The sequence below is a fragment of the Camelus dromedarius genome, chromosome 31, assembly GCF_036321535.1.
Source record: "Camelus dromedarius isolate mCamDro1 chromosome 31, mCamDro1.pat, whole genome shotgun sequence".
Classification (NCBI taxonomy): domain Eukaryota; kingdom Metazoa; phylum Chordata; class Mammalia; order Artiodactyla; family Camelidae; genus Camelus; species Camelus dromedarius.
The window spans coordinates 17762998-17777976 of NC_087466.1; the positions used below are offsets into that span (position 1 = coordinate 17762998).

Sequence of the window (14979 nt, forward strand, 5' to 3'; positions counted from 1 at the left end):
AAATTAAAAAGAACACAGATGCACAGCCCCCAGCACGTGCCTGCACGATGCCATCATTGCTCAAATTGCCATCTCACCTGTGGTGGGAGAAGGTGGGGCTGGGCTTATTAAGCTTGTTTCACCTGCTAAGTCAAGTTAGTGACTTGCTCAAGGCCACACGGTGAGTCATGTGTGGACTCTGCACTAGAATTTGGCTTTTCCAATCTGTGAGTCCAGAATAACTTCTCTCCATGCTGTTTCTCCTACTTGATACCAGCACGGCACTTCATTGTTTATATTTTTCCCCATGATTTTCTTTCGATTTTTATTTTTATTGAAGTATAGCTGATTTATATTGTGTTAGTTTCAAGTGTACAGCAAAGTGATTCAGTTATACATACACATATATATTTTTTTTCAGATTCTTTTCCACGATGGGTTATTAGAAGATATTGAGTATAGTTCCCTGTGCTATACAGTAGGTCTTTGTTGTTTCTCTATTTTATGTATTGTGATCACCACATGATTTTCTAACACCCCTGGCTTCAGAGGCTCAGCGTGATAGAGAGGTTGAAGGGCATGGCCTCTAGAGTTGGACAAATCTGGGTTCAAATCCAGGCTCTGTCACTTCTTAATTGTATGTCTTTGGAAAGTCACCTCTCTGAACCTTGTTTTCTCCATCTATATATGGATAATAATGACCTACCCTATGCATTAAGTAGGAATAAAGATGGAAGATATATAAAGCAAGGGTTAGATCGATGCCTAGTACATAGTAAACTCCGAATAAATGGTGGCTATTAGTATTAGTAGTTGAGTTACCCTGGCAAAGCACTGAACACATGCTCTTCTGAAAGAAGGACAAAACAACTTCAAACAACTTGTCATAGGCCCTAGATGCTGCAAAGGTTCTCATTGAGGAGTGGGAGGGTGATTTTGACCTTCCAGGGGACATTCTTGGTGGTGCCTGGAAACATGTTTGAATGAATATTGGGGAAGGGGGGATGCTTCTGGCTTCTAGTGTGTAGAGGTCAGGGGTGCTACCGAACATCCTAGATGCACAGGACCGCCCCACAACCGAGAATGAGGTGGCGCCAAATGTCAGCAGCACCCGGGTTGAGATGCTCTGCTCTAAAATGAGCCTCCCTTCACCAGACTTAGTTGCAAACGACCGTGTAATCCACCCTCCAGATACTGGGACAACGTGCTGCTTTCCTGACCGGGGAGTGAGTCATTTTGTGAAGTTAAAGAACATTTAGCAAGGCGATAATGATCCTAATTTCTGTTGGGTAAGTCCAGATGGAAATATTTTTGAGGCCTTCTCAGACAGACAACACCCAACATCAATACAGATTCCACGAGGACCAAGGATGGTTTGAAAGACCCATCTGGATCCCCCCTTTCCAAAGAAGGCTTTTGGAAACATCCCAAAGAATGTGCTCTCCTGATCATGCATGAAGGGCCTTAAGCGCAGAGAATGGTACACAGTAAGCACTCAATAAATGCTAGCTATCATCCTCCTCCTCCTTCTCCTCCTCATTATTACTATACTCTCCCCAGGTACACAGGAAGGTACAGTCTCACAACCACCTTCTGAGATGGGTGATACTGTTCCCATTTTGCAGATGAGGAAACTGACTCAGTGATGCCACATTTTTCATCAGATCCCTCCCTGACTTTACAGCTTCCACTCCTCCTTCCTATTGTCCATTCTCCTCACAGACACCAAAGGGATCTCTAAAAAATGAAATCTGATCTTATTTAGCAGAAGATGCTCTCTGACGTTATGTGATATTTTATGATCTAACATTTCTTTTTTGTTGTTGTTAGTGGAGGTACTAGGGATTGAACCCAGGACCTTGTGCATGTGCCCTACCACTGAGCTATACTCCCAGCCTCCTGATGCACCATTTATGACTTAAGTATCTTGAAAAATTAAGAGTAATGCCATGGTTGCATAAGATGTTAATATTAAGGGGAAACTGAGTGAAAGGTATATGGGAAATCTTTGTACTATTTTTGCAACTTCTCAGTAAATCTAGAATTATTTCAAAATAAAAACTTGTTTAAAAAAAGAATCAGATCGTGTTACTCCTTGGCCTAAAACCTAGTGATTTCCCATTCAGCTTAGAATAAAATCCAAATGTCTTCCTGTGGCTGACGAGGCCCTGAGTGATCTGGCCTTTGCCCATTTCTTCAACTTCCCCTCCTAACACTCTCCCTCTCTTAGTCTGCACTCCAGCCACTCTGGTCTTCTTCCCATTCCTCCACCACTGGAAGATTGTTCCTGCCTCAGGGCCTTTGCACTTGCGATTTCCCTCTGTTGGGAATACTCTTCCCCAGTGCAGTTCTTCCCATAACTTTCTCTTACTCATCCTTCAGATTTTGATCCAAATGACAAATCCTCAGAGTCCCTCTCCTATGTGGTCACATGACCCCTTCTAATTCTCTCACAAAACTCACGACCCTCTGAAATTAGCCTCTTCAGTGATTTCTCTGTTCCTGTCTGTCACCTCCAGTAGACTGGGAGTCCCATGAGAACAGAGACTGGGCGGCTTTGCTCACTGCTATGTCTCCAGCTTCTCATATGGAGTAAGGCCTCAATAAACATTTGCCAAAAAAAATACCAGTGGCTGCTGGTAATACCACAGGACATTGAAATAAAGCTGTGAACTTTGTCAAAGCACTTTCACCCATATGTCTTCCTATGGTTCCCTACTTTGCACAAAATCTCCAGAATATCCAGGCAGGTCCAGAATTGCTGGCAAACCTCATCAACAACATTTCTTTGAATCATTTAACAATAACTTGAATGCTCCTTAAATTGGGGGAAGGGAGTGGGAGGAGTTCATCCCCAACCTCCTAGAACAGAATTCCAAATTGTTGGCCTAGGGACAATTGTGGTCCATGGATACACGTTGTCAGCCTCACGCAGCGTTTTAGAGGAATCTGAGTTCATGACCAACTTTTTTTTTAAGTTGACTTATAGTCAGTTTACAATGTTATGTCGATTTCTGGTGTACAGCACAATTTTTCAGTCATACCTGAATATACATATATTCATTTTCCTATTCTTTCTCACCATGACCAACTTTTAAAAATTGGAACATTTCACATAAAACTCCAGATGCCCAAGTTTCCCTGAAAACTGAGAGGTTCTGCCCACACTGGGTCCCAGTTTCCCACAGGGTCGCCAATGGCCTAGAGGTGGAAAGTGGTCACTCCTTTGACGGGGTGTGCACATCTCAGTGTACCACAGTCCCTACCCAGCTGGGTTAATTCTCTCATATCAGCCTCTAGGCACTGGGACTCACCCTCAAAGTCTAAAGTATCCTTAGAAATACTGATTTTCAAATATTTTGGCTACAGTCCTCTCCTGAAATCTTACATGGACACTCAATGTCTAAAGCAGATAACAATGATAATAGTTCATTTTGGTTGAGTGCTTACTGTGTGCCATGGTTTTGCGTCAGTTGATTCAAGGATTTGAGGACCAGAACCCCATCATCTTCAGGCCCCTAAGAAAGCTCTGTGGACCCAAGGAATACAGTTCAAAAAGTACATTTTAATCCTTCTCCTCACTTCACAGATAGGCAAACTAGAAGGGGGAAGGGATACTCCAGCTATTGGAACAGTTACCCTGCAAGTAAATGTTTGTCTGCTTGTCCCTAGGGAGGACACAAGTGTTGACAATGGCATAAAAAAGGCCAACAGGGGATTCATTCTTTCCTCCTAGAGCTGTTTGCCGTTTTCTGGGAGCCGTTCAGGCCTACCCTGTGAGCTCATGCCACTCTCAGGCTTAGAGCCAATTCTCTTAGACACATCCCAGTGAAACTGGACTCTGGAGGGGAGTTGCCCAGCAGAGAACGGCATGTGACGAGGCCCTCCTCATGTCTCAGTCCAGTCTGAAGTCCCCCTCCAGCCCTGATGTCAGCAGATATGAACACATCTGCTTCTTCGTATATGGAAAATTATGGCGCTCATTGTACGTAAAGACCCCTTTAGACCATTCCATTGGGTCCCACATTTGTTATGTGCCTAGTATGTGCCACAGTTGTGCTAGGCACTGGTAGTCACAGTAGGAACTTATTAAATGTGAACAAGGGCTTTGGTTTCTCTCTGTCCTGAGTTACAGCCCTGACTCTGTAACTTAATAGCTATGTTACCTTCGGCAAACAACCTAGCCCTCTCTGTGTCTCACTTCATCTGCAAAATGGGTGTGATTGACAGGAATAGTACATAATTCCTAGGACTGTCTTGGGGCTTCAGTGAGATAATTTTTGGCACAGAGAAAATGAGTGCAGTGTTTGTTTTTTCCCTCCACGAGCACTTATCAGAAGCTGACATTTTTATTTGCATCTTTGTTTTTTGTCTGTCTGGCTTACTAGATGACTCTCCATGAGAGAAGGGCCTTGTCTTTCTTGCTTACGTGTTTCTCTGCCTGGAACAATGCCTGGCACAGAGTAGGTGCTCCATAAATATTTGTCTGATGAATGAATCGCTGTCTTTCACATTCCTGCTCTAATTGCCACTGCCATGATGCGCCTTGAAGGAGCCCAAAGTCTAGTGGACTCTGGGGAGAGCCAACCTGACCTTGACAGACAGTTGTTCACAACAGAGCCGGGCATCCTACTGTTACCCACTGGGCTTTGTGCCCTGGACTGACAAATGACACTTGTGTGTCTTCTAGTGAACAGAGCTACAGCATGGGAGAGTGAGTTGGTGACTGGGGACAGTGGAGTGGGCAGCTGAGCCAAACAGGGGAGCTCTGAAATCTTGAAGTCCCCATGCCAGCAGCAGGGAGGCCACAGGTCCCGTGCAAGGAGCCTGGCTGCCACCATGAGCCTGGGCGCCACCGCTTCTTGGGCCCTGGGAGGACACCACTTCTGAGATTGAATGCTCGGGTGGCCAAATCAACACGATGGCATTTCGGCATGGGAATTCATGCATCCTGTGTGACTTGAGAAACAAAATTAACTTATCTGGGGTGAGGAGGGAGGCAAAGGGTTTTGCAAACTGTAAAGTGCTGCAGGAAAAAGCATTTAAGTGAAAAGGTCAGGATCCAAGAAAGCAGATGTGTTTGCTGAGTGTAGGCTGCACTTTCAAACTCAGCTAAAGGCGACATGTAGTCCCCAGAGGTGGCAAATTTTGGGGCCTCCTGAAGAGAGATGTACTTGGGGGAGACTGGGAAGCCGAGGGAAATAGGCCGAAGTTTCCTGGGGTGTCTGCAGAACCCAGGACCTCACCCCTGCAATGCCCGCGAGTGCAAACTCGCTCCGCTCTTCTGGCCTCGAGCTTCGAGCTCCGAGCTCCGACGCTCGCAATCTGCAAATGTCTCCCTTTATCTGCTGCACACTCGCTCACCTTCTGGCTGGAATCAGGGTAACCGTTCCTATAATTATGTAACTTCCCAAGTTCAAGAAAGATAAGCCAAAGATAGGGATAATGAAATTTTTTCAAGGGTGGATTAAAACAAAATTTTCCCCAAATGTAAGTTACAGACTGCGCAAAAAAAAAAGTACATAAAAATAACCATATTTCCGCCACTCAGAATGAATAACCTGTTAACATTTTTATTTATCTGGGAGGAGACTTTTTTTTATTAGTCATCAAATAAACTCTTCCCTTCCCCGCAAATCCCAGTAAATCTGAATCCAAAAACATCAACTTACTACTCTTTATTATTCTCCCTCTTGACCTCCTCGCCAGATTTACCTCAAGGGGGAATTCCAGGGCCCTCGAATGCTCTCCGTGGGCAAGGTCTGAAAACTTCTAGCCCCACTGCCTAGCGTCCCGCGGAGGCCGCAGTCCTCCGGCACGTAGTTGCACATTCCTCCACATCCCGCGTGCAACTTTGCAACTCACGCTCCCGCCAGGTGGCCTATTTACTCGGCCCGTTTGGCGGAAGGATTCCGCGCGCGATCGCAGTTACTCTCAACCGTCTCCTCCCCCTTCCCGCGCTCTGGCTCCGCCTCTTTCCTGAGTCCTGGCCCGCCCCCTCCCGCGCGGCCTACGGCCCATAAAGAAGTCCCGGCCGGGCCGCTGCACTCCCCGCGCGCATCCGTGCGCCGCCCGAGGCTGGCTAAGGAGTCGGCGGCCATTTTGTTCTTCTCGTGGTTCCAGTGGGGAGAGAAGGAGGAAGCAGGGAGCGGGGCGGTTGGGGGGGGACCCGCCGCGGCTTCTGCCACCGCCGCCACCACCACCTCTGTGCTCGTGGCGTGGGAAAGGAGGTGTGAATCCCGGGCGCGAGCCGGCGGCGGCGCCGCGGCGGGAGGGTCGGTGGTGGGAAGGCGATGGCGGATATAGATAAACTCAACATCGACAGCATCATCCAACGGCTGCTGGAAGGTGAAGGGGGCCGCAGGCGGGCTGAGGGAGGCGGGCGGCTCCGGAGACTCGCGGGGGAGGGGAATTTGGGGGGCCTATTGGGCTTGCAGCGCGGAGGGCAGTGAGTCCCGCGAGTTGGCCCGCGGGGCCGGGGCCAGCAGCCGGAGGGAGGCCGCCCGGGATCCCGCACTTGGCCAAACCCGCGGAACCTCTAGACTCCGTTCATTCATTGGAAGAGGGTGCAGCCTTCCTCCTGGCCATGAAATTTTAAAAATTCGCTCCCCACCCCCACGTTTCCGGTACGTACCCCTATGCGCCCCACAAACCGGACAAATCTTTGTAGGAGAGAAGGTTGGGGGCCCCAGTCTAACCTGCAGGACGGAGTGTGCCGAACTTTCTGGTACTCGTCCTCTCGGAAAGCAATTAGTTGGGGATATGGATTCCACAGGGCTTGAGGGTTTCTTTCCTATCCTGCGCATGTTAAATTTTTTGTGAGGCTGGAGGTCGAGAGGTCCATTTATTGTTACTTGGTGACGAACGTTTGTATCTCAAGGGGATGTTGAAACCCTTCTCCTGCCCTCCCAAATACTCTCTTTAAGTTGTCCTTGTCTTGAAAAAAGGTCTCCGCGCTCTTTTCTGAATGTGCTTCTGAACAGGAAACCAGCGATGGTGACAGTTTCGTTAGGATCTTTCCAGTGTGTCAGGCTCTGTGTTAAGCACTTTGCGTTCATCTGATAAATAGTCATAATAATAGCCAGCCCTCCTAAAGCGCTTACTATGTGTCAGGCATTTTTGGAGCACTTTTACACAGATTTCATGTAATTCTCCGAACAACTTTACGAGGTAGGTGCTATTATTTTTTCCTGTTTTTCAGAGGAAACTAAGACACAGAAATGAAGTCACTTGATCAGAGTCACACAGTTAGAATCAGGTTTTAAACCCAGGCAGCCAGGAGCTAGAACTCACTCAGTTCACCCTATGTGTGAAGGAAGGAGGTGTCTAGTGATTAAGCAAAAGTTAAGGTGAAGCTTTAATTTTGGCTGATCTAAGACTCCTGACGTGCCTGGCAATTGACTCTTATTGATGTGGGAGACATTTGAAGTTCGGATTTTAAAGAGGACGCTGAAGTGAACCCCCCATCACCACCCCTCCCGAATTCCAGAGGCTACTAATTCTGAAGTCTAATTACAAACTTGGGAAGAATTCAAATACCTTTCTTGATTTGGGTACTGGATGATACAGATTTGGCTGAGTTTGAGTTGTTTTTTGCCTCTTACACTGTTGTAAAATGTTGTTGGACTAGAAATGCTGCGAGAGATGGAGTACATAGTGTGAACAATTGGACAGCTCTGGTATTAGAATTTGCAGATCTTCTGATTAAGTCATTGGAATGAACTCTTGAAAATATCTTTTCTTAATCTGTGGAGGGTGTTTTATAGTTTTCTCAAAAGAAAAACCCATTAAATAGCCCCCTGAAATGTTTTTCGTTTGTGGGTGAAAACCTTGTTATTCATTCAATCCCTGGCATTTATTATAAGAACTGCAGTTTTAATACTAGTTAATACAGTTCTCTAATATATATGAGGCAGCAGTGGGCCAGAGACGGATTAAAACAGTTTGCAGTAAGGAACTTAAAATTTTTTTCATTCAGAAATTGTAAATTGTGTATATTTATGCAGGGACCTATGTGGCTGATTAGGGGTGGGCTTCATTTTGTTGAGAAAGTAGGAAAAAATGGAACCTGTGGATTACAAACATTAGAATTTTAAGATTAGTTAAGTCTTGTTAAGGTCTGGGTTGCACATAACTCTTGGATTCATATACCATCTTGTTAATATTAATCTTATTCTAAGAAATTTGCTTTGATAAACTTGGATCATCTAAAATGAGATTAATCATTGTTTCTTAATAGTTTTTTAAACTTTAAATTAAAATTTAATGTAATGAAGCAGTGTGTGTTAATGCCTCAGAAATAAGCTAGCTGCTCAAAATACTTAATACGAAATACTTAATTTTTTTCTCATCTATATTAAATTGCCAGAAAACAGTTGAAAATGATCCATTGAGGATCAAGGTAGAAGATGTTAATAAGTTTTGTGATTTTTTTTTTTTTATGCTCCACAATCTTTTTTCTCTAAGAATTTCAGTTAAGATTTAAGTATATCTGAAAGTGAGGGAGTGTAAGTTTTGTGAACTTGTTAGAATTTTTTACATGTTAGGAATTGTCTCCTCTTTTAGGGTAGAGGATTGTGCAAGCTAGTTGAGAAGTAGCTTGGTAACAATACTAAAAAGACAAAAGTGAAGTCTTAATTAAGAAAACTCCATGTTGGTTTTAGATTTTAGTCACTACAGCTTTGCACTTCTTTCCTACTCTAAACTTACAGTTTTTCCTTAAGGAGGCATCACTTCTGCAACCCACCATGGAAAGTCGGCCTTGGGGGTAATAAAACCTTAAGGTTGTTACTCCTTTGTATTACTAGTGTTCAGTTATTTAAAAGATCTCACAGTAAAACTTTGGATTTAGAAAATAAACCAGCTGTTGATTTCTCTCAATTCCTACCTTGTGGGAGAAACGTGAGATTAGATGCGAATTTACTTTGTAAGCGAAGAAGTGGTGGTGATGGTGAACAGTTTTCTTGCGAAGCAGGCATTTGTAACTTAATTTTCACACCCTGATTTGCGAGAAGCATCTTGGCTTTGAAGATGGCCGTTGTCAAACTGCACGACTGTGCCAGGCTCTGCACAATTGCTTGTGTTGCTTTAGTAATTTAAATGTGACCTCTGCTTTTGCTCTCAGGAAGTGTTTACTAATTCAGTCCTTTGATTTGTAAAAGTAACCTGTGTGTTTAGCTTTTCAGTGTAACATGAATATGTTTATATTCTAATGTTGAAAAGACAGTGGTCTCTGGACCTGAAGAAAATAAAGGACAAACATAATGGCAAAAAAAAAAAAAAACTTGAAGTGCTGACCAAGGAAAGCAAAAGTAATCTTTCCTAATGAGACCTCTGCCATTATTTTTTCTTCACATGTCAGGTAATTTTAACAATTAGAGGCTTTCCTTGGGATCAACTATCATAGGACATTATATAAAGACAGTAATAACATGAAAGTTGTGTTACTAGTTAGTTCCCTAACTGGCAAGAATTCTGTCAGTTGTATGCTGCATCCTCTCCTGTAAGAAAAGAAAGCTCTGTTAGAGCCGTGATCTGCAGTCTGCAGCTTGCACCAGACCTAAACCACAGCATGGAAAGGATTACTCTCCTTGAGCCTGCAGTGCCCCCTTGCCTGTCAGTAGTAGCAGGAGACAGTGAAATCTAACCGGATGGTGTGTGTCATTCTATTGTGTTTGAGGGAATATTAGCCTTGGCAGCAGGCAGCCAGGCTTTCCTTCTCCAAGCTGGGCAAATGGGTACAGTGCTGGGCCATGTGTTAGGAGCCTGTCCATGGTTGAGGTTGGCTAGATTGTTTCATGCATCTTTGAAACTGCAGTCCTACAATGACCAGTTCTGCAAAAGTATGTGCCAGTGCCAGGGAGTCTTCTTGACCAGGTGCGGATTACTGATCTTGAAGCAGGGAAATGATACACAACCTGGATCGTATATTTAATTTACAGTCGAGGGTATTAGTAGACCTTAAAGATCGAAATGTGAAGAAGATATTCTGATATGAATTGCTTTTTAAATGAGGAAACTGGAAAGTCTTATTCAAGAAGAGTACGGGAGGTTCAGTCCCTTTGGAGTTTACAGAATTCTGGGACAAATTAGCGAGCTTTGCTTAGCGAGCTTGATGATTATCTGAAATCTCCGTTTCTCCACTACTCTGGGATTGACTGGCATCCCTCATCTAGAGGAAAGTGTATGTCACTGATATTAAGGCTTATGAAAATGAAAACCACTCATAAACGTAGGGTCAGATGTCGAAGTCTAATCAGTGGTATTTTATCAAAATAGGTAGTTAGACTATTGAGAATTAAACACTTTTCAATAAATTGGTGTCACTCAGTATGGAAAACTTGAAGTTCTTTATAGAGAGCAGTAGCAGTGTTTTGCAGCTATATCCTGATTATCTGCCTTGAGAAATGCCCAAACACCAGCAGTTAGGAAAGTCAAGATGGGGGAGAGGGTGACGGTGTGGAAATTAAGATGGTCAGAAAGTGGACGTCTTCCTGCTGGTGACTTTGCAGTGAAACCAAGTGATTGTTGATTAACATTTTTGTGGCTTACATTTTTTGTAGAAAAGAACTCAGTTGTTTGTGAGAAAGTTTTAATGTTACAATATTCACTTTTTTTGTTTTTGTTGGAGGTTTTATTTCCCTACATCTGTCAAATATTGTGAGGTTATTGATTTTGTCACTGAAATGAATGCGATGTGGCATATTCTTAAGATTACCACCTACTTTAATAGGATTATCTTATTAGGAAAATCTCTGTTGACTTATTTTTATACTGGTTGTGCCAATCTTAGGTTTTAAATCTTGATTATAATTCAGCTGAGGCTTTTTTAGTGGGTATGCTGTTGCTTTTCTGTGACCTTCTTTCAACAATTAAGGGGCAAAAAGAATACTTTTTTATTCCTCATAAATAATCCCAAAGTAGTCTTAAATTTCCTTCCATAATTCTCGTCTCTGCTATGTTGACAGTCTGTCAGAAAAGTTAATGTTGCTTTGTGAAAAAAATCTGGCATTATGCATAATCACTATTGGCATCCTTTTATTATTTCAAGTTTTTACCGTTTATTTTCAATAAAATTGCGTGCAAGTTTTTATCATGTGCTCATGTTAGTGATTTGCCAGATAAATAGATCAGGTAAGTTGGAACGGAACAGTCTTTGCTGGTAACAGCCATAATGCATTTTTTCTGAATCTGCCATTTTAGCCAAATAAAAGCTTATTCAAAAGTGTTGACAATTTTAATATCTCAATCACTAACCTACATATATTCACAGTGCCTACTGGTTTTATTTCTATGCAATGCCTAACAGTTGGATTTATGAGGAACATTCTACCTGGAAAATGATATTCTTATTTGTTAGAGTATTTTGGATTCCTTTGGCAGTTGTTGAAATAATTTATACGTCCTCCTTGAACTGCTACTTAGGAAGGTACCATGAGGAGACAACTTGACTGTCCCCTCCACGGTATCCTTTTTGTGTAGGTTTCTCTCATCATGCACAGAGCACAGTGAGAGTTCTAAGCCTTGAAGTAAGTATTGACTGATGTTATTGAGCAGAGCTGTGCTGTTTGCATTTTACTTTATAGCTAATAGCCTTAAAATAGATATTCAAGCCTTTGTCTTTTTAATGGCATTGAAGATGTTATCCCTCAGATAAACTTCCAGTTTTATAGTTTTTATGGGGGGATAGTTCTGGCTATAGTGTTTATAACCATCTGCAGTTACCTAGTTTAGTTTGTCTTACTTCCTGTGTCCTCCACTAGAATATGAGCCTCTTGAGAAGAAGAACAAGGTTTTAGTCTATCCCGTTGCCAGAATGTCCCCAGGATCCAACACAGGGTCTGGCATATAGTGGGTGGCTAGCAACTATTTTGTTCAATGTTTGAAGCATGGTAAATGAGTTTGGATAGCCTGAACAGACAGATTACATCATTTAGTTCTTTCTTAATACTTCCCATTTGTAAGGAAAGATGCCTTATGATTTTATATCCCATATCAAATTTTTTTTAGGGAGCAATGACTGTATATTGGAGTTTCAGTAGTTTGTCCTGTAAAAACTCCTTTGGTTTAGAAGTTTAATGAAGAACATGTTAGTGAAAGAGTGATCGGGTAGAAGCACCACTTTAGACCTAGAGTCAGTCAGGGCCTGATGTCCTTAAAAACTCTGACCTTGTACCGAGTCATTGAACCTCTTCCAACCTGTAACAGAGAAGTGACAGTGTCTAACTTCATGGGATTGTTATGAGTATTAAATGGCAAAATTGAATGGTGTACAGCCTCTTAGCACAGTACATGGGAAGTGCTCAGTACGTGTTAGTAGCTACAACTAATAAATTTATTTGATGGACACTGAAAATAGTGAAGTAGAGTTTTATGCTATTGGCTAATAGGCCATTTTAAAGAAATGTCTACAGTGTTCATTCACTTGGACTGCCAAAACCCTTTTTGAAATCTTTATCTTCCTTTAGATAACTTATCTTCAACTTGAAACTTAAGAGTAATCCTAAATTTTCACAACTAGAAAAATACTCTAGTAAGACCTATAGGAAAAGGAAAATGACACTGTTGCTTTGTAATTTTAAAGCACAGACACAAATTTTGTTACTGTTTTTTGCTGATCAAAGATACATTGTCTGGAATGCATATTAATTGTAATGTCACAGATCAACAGTGCTTAGAGATTTATCCAGACTTCGTTCATGCAACATATTTTGAGCACCTGCCATATACTGACCAAAGCATGTACACCGCAGACCAAGTGGTGTGGTCATGGGGTTTACATTCTACCAGGAGGTCCAGAAGAATGGGTGGAAGCGAGCTGGCAGCTATAATACACACTATGTACTGGACAGTGACGGGTGCTGAGCATTTCAGGAAGAGTAAAGCAGGCTTGTTGAGGGGAGAGGAGATGGATAGGAGATGAGTAAGAGAGCTTTTTGAGGTGATATCTAAGCAGTCTTGAAAGATGAGCAGGTATTTGCCAGTTGGTAGAAGATGGTTTTGGCAGAGTTTCTAATTTCATAATTTTATTCCTTAAGCTAATTGTAGGGAATTTAAGAAGCTTTGGGACCATGTGTTGTTTTTAATGAGCGCTGTTCATCAAAAATCTTGATTTTTGGAAAAACTGCGTTTAATCCTCACTGCACATTAAGGGTATATTAAATCGCTTTTTACTAGTCTCTGCACTCCTACTCAGGACAAACAGAAAAACAGAAGAGAACTAAAACTACCATGAACTATGTCTCAAGGTGGTGGTGGGAAGCCTGCCAAACAGTAAAAATTTGTATTAGCATTGGTTTAATCTGATGGCATTGGTGAAATATAGCAGCAATCATACTAAAAGTATAGCCTGTGTTCCTTACAGGTGTCCGTCAGTGCATACTCTCCTGAGGCTTAGAGTGCGCTCTTCACTTGTAAGTGTGGGGCTCTGCTGAAAAAGATTCAGGTTGAAAGCAGAAGCGTCCAGGAGTCCCCGAGCCAAAAATAAAGTTTCTGGTTGCGTGGTCGGCCCCAGCTTCTGGCTGACTTGTGGTAAAGTCACTGATGTTTGGGGTTTTCTGGCCAGGGAAGCAGGGCTCCCACTATCTTTCAACCGGGAGTGTTTCTTACGTTCTTTCCTATGTGTGTCTAGAGAGAAAAAATTGCTGTGGTTCTGGGGGAAAGACTTTTGTTTTATAGACTGCTCAGTCGCTGTTGTATTATTATATGTGTCTGTTTCGCATCTTCCGTCAAAGGTTATCCTTACTATGCTTTGCCTTTGATTGCTTCTTGTTTCTTAATATTCTGATCAGAATGAGACGGCAGTCATTTAGTTCAGTTTACATATTTTGGGGTCCAAAGAGGTGATTTGCCCAAAGCTATGAAACCAATACAGCAACGTGGGGCTTCAGGCACCCAGTCCAGCGTGCTCTCAACATTTTCTCTTCGTTGTGCTTTTCAGGAGTTTGCCTCTTCCCTTGTGTCACCCTTTCTTGTTTATTATCTTTCATTGAAAAAAATAATACCCCTCTACACAGCATTCCATTTCTGCTCAAAACTTGTTTCTTCAGAGAATTCAGGGTTTCAGTGGCTATTCAGATTGAAGGATGGCTTTGCCTAAGACAGTATTTCTCAAACTTGGACACAGTCCCTTTTAATGGAAGAAAATTCTTAACAGACATCAGGGGTTTTTTACTTATAATTTTAATTACTCTGTAATTTTACTAACATATTTACAGAACAAAGCTAGGTAAAAACCAGTTAAACCTATTGCTCTTGTTCAGCTATTAGGCTAAGTGATTTTGTCATTTAAATACAAACAAGGCCTCCACAACTGATAAAATTTAAATTGACAACATTGATTTAATCTGTATCATGGTTTTGCTAAAACGAAATCGCTTTATATTAGGTTTAAAGGTGGAAAGATGTAGCCTTACATTCTATATTTTGTCTGGTCCTGTGTTTTTGCTTCAATTCTAATTCAGAGAATTCCTGCTTTCATAAATCTTTTACACAAAACACATGTTAAGACTTAGATTTCAAATTGATGATAATCAGTCCTGGTATTTAACCACTGTGCCAGCAAGCAGGCCAGTTCATAACTATAAAATTAGGTTGAATTTTGCAATTCAGTGCTATATTTGTTATGTATTTAATGAATGTCTAATCTGTTATAACTGGAATCAAAACAGAATTTTATTTCCTACTGCTTCCTACCTGCTGATGAATGCCTTTGTTAGAAACCCAGAGGATATGTTGTACTTCACTTTGATAGTAGAACTCAGTGCTCTGATGCAGGCACTTGTGAGTATAGGACGCCTGGTGCTGTGCCATGATGTCTGTCTCCCTTTTCTTGATTTTAATCTGTTCAGATTTCTAGGAAACCTCTTTCTCACAGCACGCGCTGACTTCCTTTGCCCTGTACAGGCATGATTGTATTCACAAGTGCAGGCCCAGAAATTGTACAGCAAAATACACACAACAAGTGTACAATGTGTTTTAATGAAATGAAAACAACACTTA

At 42.2% G+C, this 14979-nt stretch overlaps 1 protein-coding gene across 2 annotated transcripts in view; it reads left to right on the top strand.

The window, feature by feature from the left end:
• The first annotated feature begins 6043 nt into the window (after positions 1-6043).
• The window catches only part of PPP1CC (protein phosphatase 1 catalytic subunit gamma), a 29460-nt gene continuing 20524 nt past the window's right edge, over positions 6044-14979 (top strand). The window contains exon 1 of one of the 2 annotated variants that reach the window (XM_031442690.2): positions 6044-6327. In XM_031442690.2, coding sequence (XP_031298550.1) covers positions 6273-6327 — 55 coding nt within the window. In that variant the 5' untranslated portion in view covers positions 6044-6272. The remainder of the gene's footprint in view (positions 6328-14979) is intronic. The other variant, XM_031442689.2, reaches the window with a different exon arrangement.